At 42.4% G+C, this 21999-nt stretch overlaps 1 protein-coding gene across 1 annotated transcript in view; it reads left to right on the top strand.

Annotated features, from left to right (window-relative positions):
• LOC138664024 (gastrula zinc finger protein XlCGF57.1-like) overlaps positions 1-21999 on the top strand; it is a 72605-nt gene that overhangs the window by 34479 nt on the left and 16127 nt on the right. The window contains exons 4-6 of the mRNA XM_069750430.1: positions 54-177; positions 257-354; positions 552-642. Of these exons, the coding sequence (XP_069606531.1) occupies positions 54-177; positions 257-354; positions 552-642 (313 nt within the window). The remainder of the gene's footprint in view (positions 1-53; positions 178-256; positions 355-551; positions 643-21999) is intronic.

Below are 21999 nucleotides of genomic sequence, written 5' to 3' on the forward strand. Positions count from 1 at the left end.
GCAGTAACGCTATGGAGGGATCGGGGGGATGACGGTATCATTGTATGTGTCAGGTTCCTATAAGGTGTCAGGATGTCGCCGTCTATTTCTCCATGGAGGAGTGGGAGTATTTAGAAGGACACGAAGATCAGTACAAGAACGTCATGATGGAGGTTCCCCAGCCCCTCACATCACCAGGTAATAGGACTAAATACACACGGCCTATAATTATCTGTATGTAAAGGATGAATTCAGTCGCTGTATGTGTTTCCTCCAGTTCTATCCAGTAGGACGACACCACCAGAGAAATGTCCCCGTCCTCTTCTTCCACAGGACTATAAACAAGAAAATCACGATGTTCCTCAGGATCATCAGGTAGATGGAGAGAAGGTGTCATGAGATCTCCCCTATGATGTGTAGATGGCTGTGAAGGTCTTGTGTTCAGTCTTGTTTTATCCACCAGTATTATATGTTTTATACTTGTGTAATGAGAACGGTGGAGATGACAGGATTAGAGCTGATCATAGTGTGACTTCTCCATCTGTCTGTGACTTTTACAATCTTTGTTTCAGGGTAAAGATCTGACCCATATTAATACTACTGAGACACATGTGAGGGGTGATGAGCGGTGCAAAGAGGAGATTCCTACAGATAACAGCACAGGTGAGTAGTAACAAATAAATGCAGTAAATAGTCTGATATTTTTTTAAAAAACTGTTATTGTATAACCAACAACACTTACACAAATGATAGATGTCAGCTGAATACTTGTTCAGTCAATCTGACCCCCCCTTGCACATGAATGTTTGGCTAGGGCGAGACCTCTGTCCATGAGAACAAAAGGATTGGATAATTAAAGGGAATGTATCATCATTTTTTTAAACGATTGAAAAAAATGTAAAGCATGTAATGTTTTCTTTTTTTAAAAATAATTTAGAAACGTTTGATATTCAACTTTTAACAGTACATCGACCTATACTTATATAATTTGTCTGGTCACCGACAGACCGCATTATTCCCATCAGATGACAGCTGTATTATTCAGCCATCATTTGCCTCTAACAGCTGTGGGTGGAGCGGAGCGGGATGTCTATGGGTTACCATGGCAGCTGGGGGTCTGCTGAAGACCTCCATGCTCATCATGACGGTGCTACTGTGAAAGCCAGCCCTTAGGATACGATGAGTTTTGCTATACATCGTAGTTCTGTAGCCCTACTGTGTATTGTAGGAGTAATGAGACCATCACTAAGGTTATTAACAAATACAGTAAAAATTAGAAAAAATTGTTAAGCTATAAAAAAAGAAATAAAAGTTGCCCCATTAAAAAAAAGCATTTAAAAAAAATTTAAATACACATATTTGGAAAGGCTACGTTCAGGAATTCTATAAAAATATAAAATAAATTGATGCGATCGGTAAACGGCGTAACGAGAAAAAAAAACAACCCAACCAAACTTATTTTATTTTGGCTACTGCAACATTGCAATAAAGTGCAGTAAGTTTTTCCAATAAAATTTACGAGGGGCCTATATGACAGAAAATAGTGACACCATTCTAAAAACTGCACCCCTCAAAGTGCTCAAAACCAAGTTCAAGAAGTTTATTATCCCTTCAGATGCTTTTTGTCATACAAATTTAACTTTAGACCCAATTTGTTTTTATTTTCACAAGCCTAGCAGTAAAAAATGGACCCCAAAATTAATTGTACAATTTCTCCTGAGTTTTCTGATACCCCATACGTGGGGGAAAACTACTGTTTTGGCGCCCAGCAGGGCTTGGAGCGGAAGGAGCGCCATTTGAGTTTTGAATGCAAAATTTGCTGGAATAATTAGCAGACGCCATATCGCGTTTTGGAAAGCCCTTGATGTCCCTAAATAGTGGAAAGCCCCCCAAGTGACACTGTTTTGGAAACTAGACCCCCTAGGGAACTGATCTAGATGTGTGGTGAGCACCTTGAACCCCCAAGTGCTTTACAGAGGGTTTATAGCATTGTGCCATGAAAATAAAAATAATTCAATTTTTCCCACAAATTTTTTTTAAAGTTCTAAATGTTTTATTTTTACAAGGTAACAGGAGAAAATCAACACCTAAATTTGTTGTGCTATTTCTCTTGAGTATGCAGTTACCCCATATCTGGAGGTAAACTACTGTTTGGGTGCACAACAGGACTCAGAAAAGGAGTGAGATTTTGAATGCAAACTTTGATGTAATGGTGTACCGATGTCATGTCGCGTTTGGAGAGTTCGTGATGTGCATAAACAGTGGAAAACCCCCACAAGTATCACCGTTTTGGAAACTAGACCTTTCAAGGAATCTATCTAGATGTGTCGTGAGCACCTTTAACCCACAGGTACTTCACAGAATTTTACGTTGATCTGTGAAAATGACAAAAAAATATTTTTCTCCTTCACCTCATTGGGGGACACAGACCGTGTGGTGTATGCTGCTGCCAAGAGGCTGACACTAAGTGATACAAAAATAGTTAGCTCCTCCCCTGCAGTATACACCTTCCTGCTGGCTGTCAGCTAACCAGTTCTTGCTTAGTGTCTGTAGGAGGCACTTGAGTCTGGTTCAGACCCCATCGTTTTTATTTTATTTTTTACTTTTCTGTAAATTTTTATTTTTTAATTAACGGAGTGAAGGGGGCGACCGATCCTTTCAAAGTTCCGATCTCCCCAAAACCATCAACAGGCGAGAACGCGGAGTGTCGCCTTCCCGTACCCTCTCCTGCGACGTGGGAAGCCATGCCTGAGCTCACTTTAGGGGCGACGGTTCCTTCGGGTCCTGATCTCCCCACACCAGCAACGGGCGAGCACATGGAGTGTCGCCTCTATGTATCCTCTCCTTGAGCCAGGCTTATTGCCAGACAACTTGCCCAGTCCACCCGGGGGCTTGAACTCCATGGATGTACAGAGGCTCCTTCTCTTTGGCGTCCGAGCAGCCCCCACTGTCCCACCACTGTGAAAGCGGATGGCACAAGGAGGCGGACGGTTCCTCTCCACATCCCTAACAAGGGGATGGTGGATTGAGGGTTATCTCTTTATCCCTGCACCGTCCACGCTGCAATACCTGACCTGCAGCAGAACAGAACAGTGCGCGCTTTCCTCGGCGCTGAAACCCAGTCATCCGCGGTGACTCCATGTCGGGACGCGCACCAATGGTGAGTGGATCCAGTCGGCAATGGGCCCCTGCAGTGGGATATTAGCATGGCTTCCCTGTGGCCCACCTCCCTAAGGTAACGCTCCGGCCGGCTGCAAAAATGTAGCCCCCGGCTTCAGCCGATGTGTAGGCCACATCCCGGAAGTCGCGCCCTCACTATGGCGCACTAAGTCGGCTCCGCCCATCTTTTCTGGTGTTTTCTGTCTGGCAAGGGAGCGTTCGCTTTTCTCGGCCCAATGCCCCTCTATTCTACCCCTGGTATGGCTTCCGCCAACTGCAGAAATTTAGGCCTCGGCTTGGGCCTATTCATGGAAGTCACAAGGCTCAGCCCACATCACGTCTGGCTCCGCCCCCGAAATGGCTCCTCTCGCTCTCTGCGAGATTTTATCACCTCTGCAACTCCCGGTGGCCGTCTTGGTCCACCTGGCCGGCAGGGGCGATGTTTTTTGCATTAAAGGGACACAACGACTCTGCAGCAGGGTAAGGAAGTACTGCCCTATTCCCTCGTGTACTTACATGAATGACCCGTGTTATTCCCCGGTCCATTAGGAGGCACATGACCAGTATTCCCTGGTTTTAAAGGCACATGATCAAGATTCCCTGGTCTAAAAGGCACATGACCAGTAGGGTTGAGCGACCTTGACTTTTTTAGGGTCGAGCCGGGTTTCGCGAAACCCGACTATCTCAAAAGTCGAGTCGAGTGAAATCGGCCGATTATGGCGAAAAGTCGATCTCTCTCTCTCTCTCTCTCTCTCTCTCTCCGCCTCTCTCTCTCTCTCTCTCCGCCTCTCTCTCTCTCTCTCCGCCTCTCTCTCTCTCTCTCTCTCTCTCTCTCTCCGCCTCTCTCTCTCCGCCTCTCTCTCTCTCTCTCCGCCTCTCTCTCTCTCTCTCTCTCCGCCTCTCTCTCTCTCTCTCTCCGCCTCTCTCTCTCTCTCTCTCTCTCTCTCTCTCCGCATGGCCGACCCCACACAGGGATCGGGTAGGGTTTCATGAAACCCGACTTTGCCAAAAGTCGGCGACTTTTGAAAATGAACGATCCGTTTCGCTCAACCCTAATGACCAGTATTACCTGGTCTTAAAGGCACATGACTAGTATTCCCTTGTCTTAAAGGCACATGACTAGTATTCCCTTGTCTTAAAGGCACATGACTAGTATTCCCTTGTCTTAAAGGCACATGACCAGTACGAAGCCGGTCACACTAAATGAATTCAGGAATTCTCCGCCGCCGATCCCAGCTTATCCCAGAGTACCTAGTTCCCCTGAATGGGCTTCATCACTGCCACATCCCATGGCTTCTCTGATCAAGAGATTGAAGCCCTCCGTGAACCCTATGTGGCTTGGAGTGCTCACAGGACCGATATATATGCTTCCTCTCCTACATGGGAGCCATCGGCTAGCAGGGGCCGCAAGTATTCTAGAAACGTATAGGCGTCTAGAAAATGGAAGCTTCATTTCCTGATCTCCCTTACCAATGATTTGCTGAGAACAAGACTCTGATATGGATCGGATATTGCCATGGATCTGGACTCGCCAGAGCTTCAGAAAAGGATGGATTCGCCTATTCATATCATCAACCAATCTTTGTAGATTGATGAGGGCTACGGTTCTACTCTAGATCACGTAGTGTCCCTCATAAGGAGATTAAACTCCCTCGCAGAGCATTTGTCATTCACCCGGACAGGGAGCGTCCGGATAAGCGATTCACTAGACAGAAGCCTCTGCAGGCGCGGTATCCTTTTTCAGCCAATATGCAAACACGTGGGGTGTCCCCTCCACGTATACCCCCCTCAGGCACCCTATGACGTGGGATGCCATGCCTGGTCTGATTCTTAAGGGCGAAGGGTCCTTTTAAAGGGCACAATCTCCCCACACCATCAATAGACGAGCATATGGAGTGTCGCCTCCATGTATACTCTTCTGCAGCCAGGCCTAACACCGGAATCAGCCCTGTCCACCCGGTGACCTGAACTCTGTGGATGTACAGTGGCACCCTTTTTTGGCATCTGAGCACCCCTCTCTGCATCTCCACTATTTATCAGATGATGCAAGAAGGTGGACGATCCCTCTCCACTTCCCTGTTAAGAGGGTGGTGGATTGAGGGTTCATCATTTTAACTCCGCACTGTCAAATGAGTGGAGGTAGCAAGAGACGGCTTTTCCTGACCTTCTGGATGCAGCCACGCATTCTGCCACTTGGCAGATTAACCGGGTAGTATCTCCTGTGGTTTGTCTACCAGTATTCCTGCCCGATGGGTCATCAATTAAAATTACAACGGACTGTCAGATAGCAAGTCTGGTACGTTCCGTCTTGCAGCCTCGGGTTCAGCGCTCTACTCTTCCTTAGCCACCTCATGGGTTGCTAGAGCAATGGTCTCCTGGTCGGAGACCTTAACTACTTTGATTCACATCAGTAACCTTTTCACGCAGACAGTACAGCTGGTCAATCAAATTTCTTGAGCGGGAGAATAGTTGGTTCTCGCCTCTCAGATGTAGCTAGTTGCGCGGCGCTGTCAGCAGCAAATGCCATTATACCCAGAAGGGCATTATAGCTCAGAGCATGGAAGTGTACTCTGCGTTCAAAAAGCCTCTGACATCACTCCCTAGGATCGCATGCTTCCTATAGATCCAACCAGCAGTGGAAGAATTGTCCAGGACGGTCTAGATCTAAGGGATCTTCGTTCCAAAAAGGGGGACCGAAAAGTAAGACCGATCCTTGACCTCAAACTTTTACCAAGCTGGACAAGGTCCTCCTTCTTCGGATGGAGTTCCTCTGCTCAGCCATTACTTCAACGGAAAGAGGGTGGAGTTTCTGACATCCAATGACATTTGGAATGCTTACCTTCGCATTCCTATTTTCCCCTCTTCAAAAATTCCTTCGCTTTTCCATTCACAAACATCATTTTCAAGTCACGACCTTGTCCTCCAGCCTTGCTACCGCACCCTGAGTGTTCGCAAGGGTCTTGGCGGCTGTCATGTTCCTCTTGCACCCTAGAGGCGTGGTCGTCCTGCCCTATCCAATTGACTTTCTAGCCGCTCTTCCAGGACTACGCTGAGTCATCTATATCAATTGCTATACCCTCTCCTGGGCTGGCAGCTTCATCTAGACAGGTTTTTCCTCTTTTCCAGCCTAGCAGATATCCTTTTTGAGGATGATCCTGGACACTTCCAGAGGGTTGGTATTTCTCCCTTGAGACAAGGCCGTGGCCCTTCAACTCAGAAATCACTTACTTGATCACTCATTCCATTCGATTTGCTGGGAGGGTCATGAGGAAAAATGGTGACAGCAATGGAAGCTGTTTCCTTCGCTACGCTCGTTTTCTGTAGGTCAAACAGGCTTTCAGAGGGTAGTCTCTGAGCTTCTTCCTCATCCAGTGGAGTTCCTTCCGGTTCAATGATTATTAGTGACTACCGATGCCAGCCTTCTCCCGATCTTTGTTCTGGGGATCCGAATGATACGGCTAGTCCTTCAGCAGGTCCTCTGCCTTCTGGTGGGTCACCCCATCCGAATTCAATTGGATAATGCCACGGCTGTGCCATACGCTAATCAACTAGCAGGTACCCACGATCAGGTATCATGGACGAGGTACCTCACATTCTCTGATGGGCCGAGATCTATCATTCGGTGATCTCGTCAGTACACATCCCAGGAGTAAATCTCTGGGCGGTAGACTTATTCAGCCATCAGGGTCCCGCCTCAAGTGAGTGGAAACTTCACCCGGAAGTCTTCCATCAGATCTGCCTTCACTGGGGCACTCCAGACGTAGATCGGATGGTGTCCAGACTGAACGCCAATGTACTCGTGTTCATGGTCCGGCCTCAAGATCCAAAAGCCAGTGCAGTGAATGCTCTGGTTCTTCTGTGGTACCAGTTTCCATAACCCCCATTGTAGGAATAGCTAAGGCCTATACAAGAACTAGCCTCGTCTGTACCCTCAGGAAAAATGCAGGAATAGCTATGGAGGATATCCACTAAGTTAAAACATAACCTTTAATAGATATGACTAAAAGCTCGGATCCTAACAAGACACATACATAAGCAAAACAAAAAAAGTGCTCAAGTGAACCAGTGCTCGAAATATAAAATTGATAAGACCGATCCAATTTTTTATTTCGAGCACTGGTTCACTTGAGCACTTTTTTGTTTTGCTTATGTATGTGTGATGTTAGGATCCGAGCTTTTAGTCATATCTATTAAAGGTTATGGTTTAACTTAGTGCATAACCCCCATTGCCCTACTTCCGAGAGTCGTTTGGAAGCAGGAAGGGCCCCAGTGGTCCTGGGAGATCCGCACGGGCCACATTAGGTTTTTTGTTTGCGGAGCTAGTACTTTTCCGTCTTATTGCAACGAAACTGCAAGTAGGGACTTTCTCGCAGGGAGTTTTCACATGTGGTCCTTCCCTTTCACATACCATTAGATCTTTGGGACCTTAAAGGGAACCTGTCACGCCCCCCAGGCGTTTTTAACTGAAGGAGCCACCTTGTGCTGCACTAATGCTGCATTCTGTCAAGGTGGCTCTTTTTTAGTTGGTGTCCCAGCCAATGCTGAAATAATAGTTTTTATAATTTGTCCCTCATACCTCTAATTTGTCAGGGGGGGCATCTCTTTCCCCTCTGACACAAACGCCTCCCAGCCATCACTCAGAGTCGCCGGGCGCCGCATCCATTTCCTTGATGAACGTCCCCGGTGCCTGCGCTGTAAGTTCGAAGGGCAGTCTTACAGTAGACTCCTTTTGATCCGGACAGACTTTACTATCAGGGAAGGTCGCCCCTTTTTTTCTCTGCGATCTCGTCATCCTGACAAGTCTTCGGAGCTAGATGCTCTGTTCTTTCAGACTTTTTTCCATATTACCATCAAGGCAAGGTTGTCCTCAGGCCATCCCCGTCCCTTGTTACCATGGTGGTATTGTATTCCCAATGTTACGAGGGCATCGTTCTTCCCTCATCTCTTTCGGCACCAGTCCACAAAACGGGATGGGTTCTCCATATTCTTGACGAAGTGAATGCTCTGAGTAGGTACGTATCGTGCACAGCATCCTTCCGAAGGTTGGACTCCTTATTTGGGCTTCCTGACGGTCAGAGGAAGGCTTCCTGACGGTTGCAGGAAGGGTTTTGCCATTTCATCGGCCATGTTAGCCTGGTGGATTCGTTACACCATCCAGGAGTCCTTCTGGGTTAGATGTCAGCCTAACTCCACTCCACTCTGTCGATTGAGGTTTCTTGGGCTCTAGGCACCAGGCGTCGGTAAAGCACGCCTGCAAGCTTGCGGGTTCATCCAGTCCGCATGCAGTCTTGAAGCACTATAATTCCCAGACTTTCGCAGATGTGAGTCTGGGCAGGCCGACTCTGCAGGCCGCGGTGGCACTCTTGTAAGTAGCGGTTACACAGGGCCTGATCTGATGTTGTACCCACCCAGGGACTGCTTTGGGACGTCCCACGGTCTGTGTCCCCCAATGAGGCGAAGGAGAAATAGGGATTTTTGTGAACTCACCGTAAAATCATTTTCTCCGAGCAATTCATTGGGGGACACAGCTGCGGCCCTGTTATTAGCTTCTGCTTGTTTTATAGTTTGACATGCTATACTCTCATATATAATTTGACATGCTATACGCTCTTATGTTGTTATTGATCTCCTACTACTTTTGCACCTAACTGGTTAGCTGAGAGCCAGCAGGAGGGTGTATACTGCAGGGGAGGAGCTAACTTTTTTTGTATCACTTAGTGTCGGCCTCCTATTGGCAGCAGCATACACCCCACAGTCTGTGTCCCCCAATGAATGGCTCGGAGAAAAGGATTTAACGGTGAGTACACAAAAATCCCTATTTCACCCAAAATTATTCTTTCAGCCACCATTTTTTTCATTTTCTCAAGGATAGTAGGAGAAAATAGACCTGAAAATTTGTTGTGCAATTCATCCTGAGTACGCCGATACCCTATATGTGGTTGAAAAGTACTTTTACCTCTCTAACCGCTCCTTCACTGTTTTTTTTTGCTGGCTCCTCCTCTCATTTTCCCTCTACTATTGGGGTTCCTCAAGGATCAGTCCTAAGCCCCCTCCTCTTCTCCTCGTATACTGCCCCTATTAGACAAACAATCAGTAGACTTGGTTTCCAGTACCATCTCTATGCTGATGACACCCAATTATACACCTCTACTCTTGAATTGTTAAATATTAATTATTCTTATTTTTATTCTGTACCGAGCACATGGTTTCTTGCTGACATTATCCAAAGCTATTTCTGTGTATGTAGCTCAGAGTATAAGTTAACGCCATATACAGGGAACACGTGATCAGTGTTGAGCATATATAAACGTCTCTTAGGAGGGGGTGGGGGGCTTTTTGTCACGTGGGACGGTCACCTCCCTTCCTTCACCATCATTCTCCATGGACATGGGACAAGACACGAGGAACAACAGCTGTTAGCTACTCCATGCCATGATGACTTCAGACTTTCACACAGACAGATGACTTCTACCATTCAGGACCCTGGAAAGATGAGTAATAGGAGAAGCGCTGATATCTACACATGGACACTCTGTTTGTAATTGTTTCATCTACCTTTTATGTTTTTGTTGCGATGGTGGATAACTCAATAAACCACTATACTTTCGTCAGAAAATCATGACATTTTTCTTGTAAGAATAACGCACCTGGTTAAGTCTTGATTAGATATTTTTGCGCAATAACGATTTTTAACATTGGCCTAGCCAGCCAGTTTTGATTTTTTGTGCTATTTTTGCGTGAATTTCCTTCTTCTTGCACACGGGGGAAGACAGAAGAGTTCCGCTAGATTGTGCAAGTATTCAGGAATTCCACTTCAAAATTTCAAGTCACAAAGATCTCACAAGAACCTACGAATGACGGAGACTAACAGGTGTTGTACGGATTGACAGCAAGCACTGGTAGTTCTGAAGATAGATGTGCTAAAAATAGCCGTGCTGAAGTCAGGAGCCCAGCGTTGTAAAAGCAAAGGGATTACAAGCTGAGATTTCAAGGTAAGACAAATGGATTTGATAAATTCATATTCTAAATCAAGTCAGATAGAATTTGTAAGTTTGTACGGATCTAGCTTAGAAATATTTTGGTCTAATTTATTTGCAGAATGCAGAACTGCGAATTTGAATTTAGATTCTAAGCTAATGTTTAGGAAAAAAGAAAAAGAGCAACTTAAAAATATTTTACATATGGTTTATGTATTTAACGAGTTTGTGACAGAGAAGTCCAAAAAAGACAGTGTAGAAAGAATTTCTAAGGAAACTAATGATGTTCCCAAGATTGACTGTAATGAGAAGAGTGAGAAAGATGTGACGCACGTATCTGTAATGACGATGCCCACCCAAAGTGACATTGACTTTGTGACACAAGATGAAAAACAAGATGGAGGAAGTGAAGGAGACATGACAATTGACAAAGATGATCTACGAGGGACAGATGTACCATTGCCCTTAAAAATAGACGACTCAGAGGCCCAACTCCAACTTAAATCTAGGAAAATCCTGCTAAAATTATGCAAAATCATTCCTGCATATGATGACAAAATCCATGTGTGCAGAAATTCAGAGATATTTGAGAGTTTTGCTGATAAGTTTGATTTGACTAATGTGCAGAGAAATAATTTGTTTAAAATTTGGCTTCCGGTAATCTTCTCCAGAAGACTCTCACTAAAAATGCAGACTGATGAGTTCCACGAAAAGATGACTGATGTAGAAAGATTAAGAATTTTGATTTTCTGTGGATTGAAAGAAAATTATCCAGATCTTGATATTCTTCTAAAATTGAAGATTGGCCGGGAAGAATGTACGTTTACTTTTATGGCCATTTTTGAAAGGATTTATAAATTGGTCTGTACGAATTTGAATCAACAATCCATGATAAATTGTTTTGTAAACAAGTTTAAATTCTTAAATCCTGTATCTCGTATAATTGCTACACAGAAAAATTCTTTATACGAATGCGCCCAATCCCTTGATTTTTCTAGAAAACACGAGAATCTTGAAAGGAAAACACATTTTACTAAGTTTTTGAAACCAGTCAGAATTCAATCTTATCAAAAGCCAAAATCAAAATCTTCAAATCTGATCCAAAATCAAATCTATGAAGTACGAAGAAAATTACATATTTGTTACAAACCCTATGAAAAGATTCAGGAGTCTATTAAAGAAATTTCTCTGAAAGATTTAAAATCTGAAGGGTCAGATCTGTCTCTAAAGATGGCGGAAACTGACAGACGGAAGCAGGTGAGTATCCCAGGGGGAGCTCAGCTGAACACTCCATTATCACAGCAGCTCTTCAAAGAGTCCATAGGGTTAAAACTGACCTTACTAAATTTAGCATTTCAGCAAATTATCGACAGACAGCTAAATTTTGGGATAGGAATTGGCTAAAAATTAATTATATTATATGATGAGTTATACAATGTATTATTTATTAATGTAATTATTCTATTTCAATATAATTCTGCAGTTACATATATTAATATAATATACAGTAAATACTGTAGCATATTTGTATAAGTAGAGATTATATTAACTGCATTTTTATATATATAGCGAAATAATTAAAATATACTCCAGTAAAAAATATTTAGAATTACAATTAAATACATTTATTAAGTATATACATATGTATAAGATATCTAAATTATTTTGTTTTGAAATAAATATGAAAATAACCTTTATCTTTTATTTTCCTTAGAATTTTACTTTCAAAGCGAGGATTGAACAAAAAATACCTGTTTCATGAATTTATGTCTTATTCACACAGGAAGTTATATTAACTGCATGATTTTTATATATTTAACACTTAAAAATAAATAATATATATCTAACAACCTAAAAATGTGTGTACTACATGTAAATTTTCTTTCTGTAATAATCTAAAACGTGTTTTTTTTTTTCCTCCCACTGCATTGTGTGACAGCTGTGAGTTAAGGAATATCATATAGCCTTGTTGTTTTAATTTTAGGAATTTTCCTCAGCCTTACATTCAAAGGGTTTCAGTTACAGGCTTGTACCGAAATAGCGTTGGAACATTCAACTCAAGTTTCTTGTAAATGAGTCCAGTCCTTTCTATAGTTTAAAACATACTGATACTGTTAGATAATATTTGGGGAATATTCAAAGAAATATTAGAATACTAAATTTAATAGATTACAATGCGCATTGATTGATAATTAGGATACAATATTTTGGGTTAATATACATGTTTTTTATTCTTTGTATGTGAAATGTATTGTGAACGTCTATGTGAGTCACATGTGACAGGTGAGAGAACATATGAGCAGCTGCTGAGTGAATTTGACATGAGAGGTAATGTAAGAGTGACCAGAGCGTGGTATGTGGAATGTGGAATGTGTATGCACAGTTTGACTGAGGCCTCATGATTTATGGTATGTTTGAGAGAAAAGAAAAGAAAAAAAACAACAACTTTGTGTTTAATAAATAATAAGATTCAGTTAAATTATTAGAATATTAAGATATATTTAAATATTATTATTCAACATATATTTCTTTGGTGATTATTATTTAATAAGTACAATAACACATCAATATGGTTTATCAAGAAAACCTACATTTAGAATAATTTTTCCAAATGACAATTTTTTTTCATATTCAGTGTTTTTTATGGTTACATAGATGAGTATACATCTTCAAACAAATATATGGCACAAGTTGATATGACAGTTATAAAAATAATTATTTTTCACTTGGGTTTTTACAAATTAATTTTTTCATAAAATAATATTTTTTGATATTAAGGGGGAAATGTGTTTTTGATCCTGATCACATCATCACATTTCATCAATACCTCTTCTTTACACATTTTAATAAAGAAATATTAATAAGGTATTATTGGGTACAATAACAATAAATATTATAAAAGTCATTTTTTCCTCTAATGAAGGGTATTATATGCAAAGCTGCATAATTTCAATATTTTGGTGATCCAAGGTTATGACAACATCTACATGAGGAAGTATTAAGGGAGTGTGTTACTGAAACAATCTCAGCATTTGTCATCAACATATAAAGGCCTTATTTTTATTTTTTATTCTCATTTTTATTTTTCATTTTTTTCCACTTTTCTTTCAATTTTTATTTTTCATTCTTATTTTTCATCAAGGAAAAATCAATATTTAATAGAGTAATGTCTACAAGCATATTGCTTTATCAAATATAGTGATCATATGGTTTCATTATATAAGAAATGTTTCAATTCCTGAGTTAAATACAACAATTCTTTCACTCATTCATTCATTTATTCATATATATATTCTTATTTTGGTTCATGACTATACATACTTACATATTATTGGTTTACTGAACATAAATTAATAAAGTTTTAATACTAAATATCAGCACTTGTTACATAAAAGACACACTGACATCTATGGGTTCAAAAAGAAATTACACCTATGACATAAAAATGTCCAATCACATGAAGAATATGGTTAATAATATACTATCATTTATCATTTATTATTATTATTATTATTTTATTTTTCCAAATATAAACTCCATTTTAATATCATTTAATAATTATATGGATATTATTGATTGCTATGGTACGCTGTGATATTATAAGTTAGGGAAATTACCAGAATTGGTATAGAATAGGGAATGAAGACTTCAATCAAGATACTAAAGACGTTAATAAAGATTTTATATTTTTCTAAATTCAATTGATTCTTAAAAGTTACAAGAAGAAAAGCCGTTATCCAGAAGTTCCACAAGGTAACAATGCTATGATTTCTGAGTAATAGACTGTGTCAAATGCAATTCATGTCACCACTGACAACAACTACAGCATCCATCACTGACTATGAGTACAGTATCAAAGATGAACAGTGTTATTACGTTCCAGTGGTTTCCTATCACCTATAAGACTTCCATGAAAGCTGGTGAACACTCAGGTAATTGTCAGGACGCTACAACCCTGACATGTGTCCTGTGCACTAAGGACTGGTTATGGTGCTATATTTAGCAAGGAAGAGTCAATGTAACCCTTGCTGTGCTGACCAAAGACGTCACACCTGTCCCAAGACCAGTGCGGACGATATGAGGATTCCAGATGATTTCCAAGGCGAGCCAATGTAAGTCCAGGTCTCTAAAGGTGACACTGCACAGATATTAAAGCTTCATTTCATCTATGAACATTGTTTTCTTATCAACATTTGAATTTATGGACTTTGATTGACACATGACACACAGTCTCTACATATCTACATGCTATCATCTATTTCAAAAGACTTATAATAAAGATTGTTTAAAAGAACCAAGAAGACATCAATATGAAGACCAGATGACATCAGACCTGAGATGCTTCAAGTAGATATAAGGAAGTATATATATATATATTTTATATGAATATTGGTCACGGCCTACCATAACATGAATTTATATATCATTATATTATTGAGAACATATAACATTATTATTGATATTATTTATTACATCATTTTGCCAAAGAAGATCTTATTATTATTTTAATTTGAGGGTTCCAATCAATGTCTGTCACCCTCAAAAGGGGGAATTGTTAAATATTAATTATTCTTATTTTTATTCTGTACCGAGCACATGGTTTCTTGCTGACATTATCCAAAGCTATTTCTGTGTATGTAGCTCAGAGTATAAGTTAACGCCATATACAGGGAACACGTGATCAGTGTTGAGCATATATAAACGTCTCTTAGGAGGGGGTGGGGGGCTTTTTGTCACGTGGGACGGTCACCTCCCTTCCTTCACCATCATTCTCCATGGACATGGGACAAGACACGAGGAACAACAGCTGTTAGCTACTCCATGCCATGATGACTTCAGACTTTCACACAGACAGATGACTTCTACCATTCAGGACCCTGGAAAGATGAGTAATAGGAGAAGCGCTGATATCTACACATGGACACTCTGTTTGTAATTGTTTCATCTACCTTTTATGTTTTTGTTGCGATGGTGGATAACTCAATAAACCACTATACTTTCGTCAGAAAATCATGACATTTTTCTTGTAAGAATAACGCACCTGGTTAAGTCTTGATTAGATATTTTTGCGCAATAACGATTTTTAACATGAATCACGCCTGCATTATTACGAAACACCAGTGATTGCCTTACCGCTGTCTCCAACATCATGTCCTCCTTCTATCTGAAACTGATCCTGTCAAAAACTGAACTCCTTGTATTTCCTCCCTCTACTAAAATACCTATGCCTGACATTGCCATTTCCGTGTGAGGGTCTACCATCACTCCCCAGCAACATGCCCGCTGTCTTTTTTTTTTTTTCTTAATTCGTTTATTAACCACAAAATAAACTGTTACATACACATTTGCACCCACGGTTATTGAACATAGTATGCAGTACATATAAGCTATGCATTGTTAAACATACAATAAAATGCAATTTCACCTATAACAAACGTTATCTTGTAATTGTTATAAATGTTGGATCATATGTAACATATGTATTATGTAAATAAGAAAACACATAAAACCATAACATTTGAATTAGAACTGTATCTACTCTAGTTACAAATTCGCCGCATTACCTCGTGCCTGTCCCCCCATGCGATATCCCCAACCAGCACCAAAACCAATCATGACATATCTACAGAGTAAGATGGGAAGAATTCCATCTACCCCTGATTTTTTCAAATTTTCCCGGACACCCTCTATTCTGATATAGCGTATGTTCATATGGAATAATCAAATTAACCAAGTCAATCCAAGTTCTCATAGATGGACATAAGCTCCCCTTCCACCGCAATGCCAATACCTTCTGTGCCATAAAGAGCATCTCACGCAAGAAAATATCAATGTAATGATCCCAAGTCTCCTCCTCTCATGCTCCAAATATACAGACTAATGGATCAAGGGGAACAGGAATTAATAGCAATGATGTCAAGGCTGCCACTAGAAATTTCAGGGCCCCATACTGGCAAAATTTCCGGGGCCCCCTTGAGACTCCGCCCAGGCTCCACCCCAGCCCCGCCTCCACGCTCCACCCCTCAAACTGTCCACAGTCCCACCACTCTTTCTTGGAGAAACTCCACTTCTCACCTATCACACATTAACAGTTCCCATCACCAGATCACACATATAGCTGGCAGCTTTTGTTTTGGCCAAAAGATTTTTTAAGCCACCAAAATGACAAGGTAGACACTTTTGGCCAGGCCCTACTCTACTGTAACCTATTAAATATTTGTTAAAATATGAAATACAATTTAGGTATATTTTTATTTATTTTTCAATTTTTAAAATGACCTATAATACCACATACAAGGAACAAATACCACAGCACCATGACCAGACACCATATCACCACATGGACCTATAATACTATCTACAAGGCACAAATACCGCCACACCATGACCAGATGACATATTACCACCACAGTATTCGAATAATATCAAATACAAGGAACAAATACCACAACATCATGACCGACCACATATTACCACCACATAGTGACTGAATACTACAATACTGATCAATAATAAAAAAAACCCCACAATACTATCACCATCAGTGCCGTTATACACAGGAGATCTGTACTTAGTATGCAGTGTCTGTGTACAGGTAATACAGTGATCACCAGTGACATTATACACAGGAGCTTTGTATATAGTGTATGGGTAATCCAGTGATCACTGGTGACATTATACACAGGACCTCTGTATATAGTATACAGTGTATAGTGTCAGTGTATAGGTAACTGACTCACCAGTGACGTCTCTAGGTGAAGTCCTTCATCTTTCATCCAGCACAGACCGCCATCACTTCATCCAGCCAGGACTCGTCTCTGCAGGAAATAACACCGTTATCTCGAGTTCCACTTGCAGAACACATTACTTAATTTTCCCAACTTCTACATTACACTACATGAAGAAGGCGACATAGTATCACGCTACACAGTAACAGGACCGCCCCCCAATTTAGAACAGTATACTCAAAAAATGAAATAAATACATCACTGCAGTAATAATATCCCTTAATTAGCCCCTATGGTAATAATATTCGCCATCCTAGCCCCCGTGTGTCTCATTCCTGGCGTCAGCCATATGTTCTCCCATCCTGCCCTAATTAGTATCCATCCTGCCCCATATGATCTCCCCATCCTGCCCCATCTGTCTCCATCGTATCCATCCTGCCCCATGATCCTGCCCCATCTGTCTCCAATCCTGCATCCAGTGTCTCCAATCATGCCCGTATCACCATTCTGCCCCATCTCTAATCATGCCCCCAGTGTCTCCAGTCATGCCGCCATGTCTGTCATCCTGCCCCGTGTCTCCAATCATGCCACGTTTCTCCATTCTGCCCCTGTGTCCAGCAATCTGCCCCTGTGTCCAGCAATCTGCCCCTGTGTCCAGCAATCTGCCCCTGTGTCCAGCTTTCTGCCCCTGTGCCCAGCTTTCTGCCCGTGTCCAGCTTTCTGCCACTGTGTGCAGCTTTCTGCCCCTGTCCAGCGTTCTGCCCCTGTGCGCAGCATTCTGCCCCTGTGCGCAGCATTCTGCCCCCGTGCGCAGCATTCTGCCCCCGTGCCCAGCTTTCTGCCCCTGTGCCCAGCTTTCTGCCCCTGTGCCCAGCTTTCTGCCCCTGTGCCCAGCTTTCTGCCCTCCCTGTGTCCAGCTTTCTGCCCTCCCTGTGTCCAGCTTTCTGCCCCCCCCCGTGTCCAGCTTTCTGCCCCCCCTGTGTCCAGCTTTCTGCCCCATCCCCCCCCCCCGTGTCCAGCTTTCTGCCCACCCCCGTGTCCAGCTTTCTGCCCCCCCCCCCGCCCCCACCCCGTGTCCAGCTTTCTGCCCCCCCCTGTGTCCAGCTTTACTGCCCTGGGGCCCCCTGGATCGCCGCTCTCAATAAATAAAAAAAAAAATTCTGCTTACTTGCCGCGTTCCTGCTCTCTCCACGCAGCTGAAGCGTGCACTCGCCGGCGACTGACAATGACGTCAGATGCCGGCGACCTTCACGCTGCGGCTGATGTCAGCTGCCAGCCTCAGATTGGCTGGCGGCTGTTAACTATTGACGTGCGGGTGCGGGCCCGCACGTCGATAGCGTTAAACAGCTGCAGCGCCGGCCGCCGCTAAGGGCCCGGTTCAGCTTGCGGCTGCCGGTAGGGGCCCGGTGAGCAGATAAGATGGGGCCCGATGCGGGCCCCCTCTGCTCACCGGGCCCCATATGCCAGTCACGGCTGTAATGCCCTGATGGTGGCCCTGAATGATGTTAATAGTGATTTCACCTCTTTCCAGTAATGAAGAATGATAGGACATCTCCAGATCATGTGAATAAAGTCTGCATCCGATGAGTGACATCGCACACACTCTGATGTTTGGAACCGACCCATTTTAAAAAGCCTTATCGGGGTTAAGTACGATTAGTGTATTATATATAGCTGGATCATCCTATTGTTAACTGATGGGGATACTTTAATTGGAGATTCAAGAATATCTTCCCATTCCTCCTCCTGTACATTGGAAAGAAGTCCCCCCCCCACTTCCCCTTAATAGAATTGATGTAGATGTAGCTCCCGAAGATAGCATATAAGTATATAAAGAGGAGATAAGGCCTTGGGGGCTCTGCAATTTAAGAATTCCTATCAAGGGTAGAGAGGATATAGCTCAACCTGCACCTGTATGTCTCATATACGATTGAACGGCTGACCTTAGTTGTAGATATCTAAAAAATTGGGATCTCGGTATACCATGCTTGGTTTGCAACTGCTCAAAAGACACAAAGAACCCCCCATCATGCAGATCACCTATTGAGGAGACACCATGCCTGATCCAAAAGTCAGTGGACGGGTAATTCAATAAAGTTGGAAAATAGCTGTTTTCCCACAGGGGCATCTCTGCTATAATGTCTGTGAATCCAACAGTTTTTTGATTTGCCTCCAAACTGACCACGCCAGACGAAGCAAGGGTAGCAGACGGGGGACACTAATTTTCTCCAGTTCCAGAAAGTTTAGTGGACAACCAATTTGGGCCGAGTGAAGCAGGTGGCTTTCAGAGTTGGGGAGGCAATTATTGGGCATCCATTTATTGAGAGCTCTAGCCTGACCAGCCAAGTAGTATAGATAAAAGTCCGGCAACGCTGCTCTACCCCCCTGCTTTGGTCTCTGTTGCAAAGAAGGATTTAGGGATCAGCACAGCACTGTGTTGAAGACAGTAGCTGAGCTTGGGGAGCAATATGAATTTAATTAAATTGATGCAACCAGCTACAGATAGTGGGAGTTTGTTCCAGGCTGCAAATTTAGATTTAACTAATTCTAACAATGGGAATATATTGAGTTGTAAGTCAGATCTACTATATTGAGAAATGTGTATGCCTAGATATTTGAAGCTGGGTACAATACGGAGGGATGAAAGGGTCCCAAGGCTGGGCATTGGAATATGGGAGAGGGGCATCAACGCGGATTTGTCCCAATTTATATATAGGCCTGAGTATCTGCTAAATTTATCTACAGTAGCAATTACCTGTGGCAATGTTTCCTCCGCCTTATCCATAAATATCACCATGTCATCAGCATATAGACCAATGGTGTCCACACGACCAGCTATATTTATACCTTTAATGTCAGTAGAGGACCTTATGTGTATCGCCAGAGCCTCTATTGCGAGGGCGAAGAGGGCCGGGGAGAGGGGACACCCCTGGCGGGTCCCTCTGTATAATGAGAAGGGTTTAGAAATGGAGCCATTTACAATTATACGGGCCCTGGGCTTATGCCCGATGTCTTTGGCTCATACTTGATTCAGATCTTTCATTCACCTCCCACATATGATCACTGGCTCACTCTTATCTGTTATCTGCACCTCAAAAACATTTCTAGAATTCAACCTTTTCTTACTTTCGACTCTGCAAAAACTATTACTGTTGCTCTTATTCTTTCTCGTCTGGACTATTGTAACTCTCTATTAATCGGTCTCTCTCCTACCAATTGGTCTCGAATGCTGCAGTCAGGATCATATACCTCACCAACCGTTACACCGATACCTTGTGCCAGTTATTGCACTGGTTACCCATCCACTCCTGAATTCAGTATAAACTTATCATTCTCACCCAGAAGGCACTCCACGGTTCAGCACCACCCTACATCTCCTCTCTCATCTCATTCTACCACCCTACCCGTGCCCTCCGTTCTGCTAATGACCTGAGGTCAATAATCAGAACCTCCCACTCCGTCTCCAAGACTTCTCACTTGCTGCGCCAATTCTTTGGAATGCACTACCCAGGATAATTTGATTAATCCCCAATACCCCCAGTTTTAATCATACCCTAAAAATGCATTTTTTCAGACTGTCCTACCACCTCAACACATTTATTTAACTATCCCTGTGTTGCCCATTCAAAATTTTCACCATAACCAGGTTCCTCATATCATGTTTTCACACGCTTTATGCATTTAATAGCCTTCTGTATCTGTACTTTTACATATTCTGGCTGATAACCGGTTCATGCAGCATTACTTGAACACCCAATTTCTTACATTATGGCTTGTCAGAAAAATGAAAGCAATTGTTACCATCCACCTTTCGTGTCTCCCCTATTTCCTCATAGATTGTAAGCCTGCGAGCAGAGCCCTCACTCCTCTTGGTATCTGTTGATTTACCGTATTTTGCGGATTATAAAACGCACTCCAAATTTTGAGGAGAAAAATAGGAACAAAACCTTTTTTTTATAAAATGGTGGTGCTTCTTATAATCCATTTATCTTATTGCTTACCGGGGGTGGTGGCTGCGGTGAAGCGGGGTCCCAGGGTTGCTGCTGGTGGAGGCAGGATTGGGGCGATGCTGCAGACCCCAGACTGGGAGAAAAGGCTGTTCGGATGTGCGACGCTGCAGGTGTTTGGTGGTGCGGGGTTTACTATGCTGTGGACTCCAGGAAAGTGGCTGCCGAGGCGGCGCATGCGCAGACGGATATCTTGACTCTGAGTTCTCATCTCCCAAGATCTTGGAAAAAAATGCATCTTATAAACTGAAAAATACGGAATGAGATTATTGTTATACTGTAATATCTTTTATTGTCTGTACAAGTCCCCTCTAAAATGTAAAGTGCTGCAGAATATGTTGGTACTATAGAAATAAAATTATTATTATTATCCCTCCCTCAAGTGACCCTATTTTGGAAATTATACCCCTTTGGAAATTTATCTACGGGTGTAGTGACGGTTTTGACTCCATGGATGTTATCCAGAAACAAGCAGTGAAAATTGTAAACTGCCGTTGTAGTAACCAGTACATTGTAGTGACCAGTACATTGTGCCCAGTTCATGCACTCGTAAATTAGGCGGGCTTTCTTCATTAGAGAAATCATTGGGATGCTGTGGTTTAGGCACGATGTGGGGCTCAGAGGGGGGCATTTGGATTTGGGAGCGCAGAATTCGCTGGATTTATTTTGGGTGGTGAGGAGCCATTTTGCTTTTCCAGAGCTTTTTATTTACCACCAATAATGTGGAAGTCCCCTATATTTCCATTGACAGATGACGGACCTGAGTGGGGACTTGCTTTTTTTGTGGATTGATTTGATGATTTTACATAAAAAAACACCCAGTATTAAGTAGGTAAATGCTTAGAGAGTAAACCAGAAAGAACAAAAATACCGCTTTAAAAATTAACTTTTAATTAATACAATTAAGAGTGTCTATTTTCAAAAATGAGTTAAAAAAACACACCTTCTATGCCCATTTTAGGGAGATGCAGTATTTTTGTAAAATAAAGAAGATATTCTATGGAGGTATCCTCAAATGACCCTAGTAGGTCCCTTTTAATCTGTTATCCTACCTGACTGCGGAGGATGGCACCCAAAAATTCAACATGGTGCCCTCGCTTAATGTCGGCAGCCCCTCAGAGTTTCTACGTGCCAGTAACATAGAGCTAT

This window comes from Ranitomeya imitator, chromosome 2 (assembly GCF_032444005.1).
Source record: "Ranitomeya imitator isolate aRanImi1 chromosome 2, aRanImi1.pri, whole genome shotgun sequence".
NCBI lineage: Eukaryota > Metazoa > Chordata > Amphibia > Anura > Dendrobatidae > Ranitomeya > Ranitomeya imitator.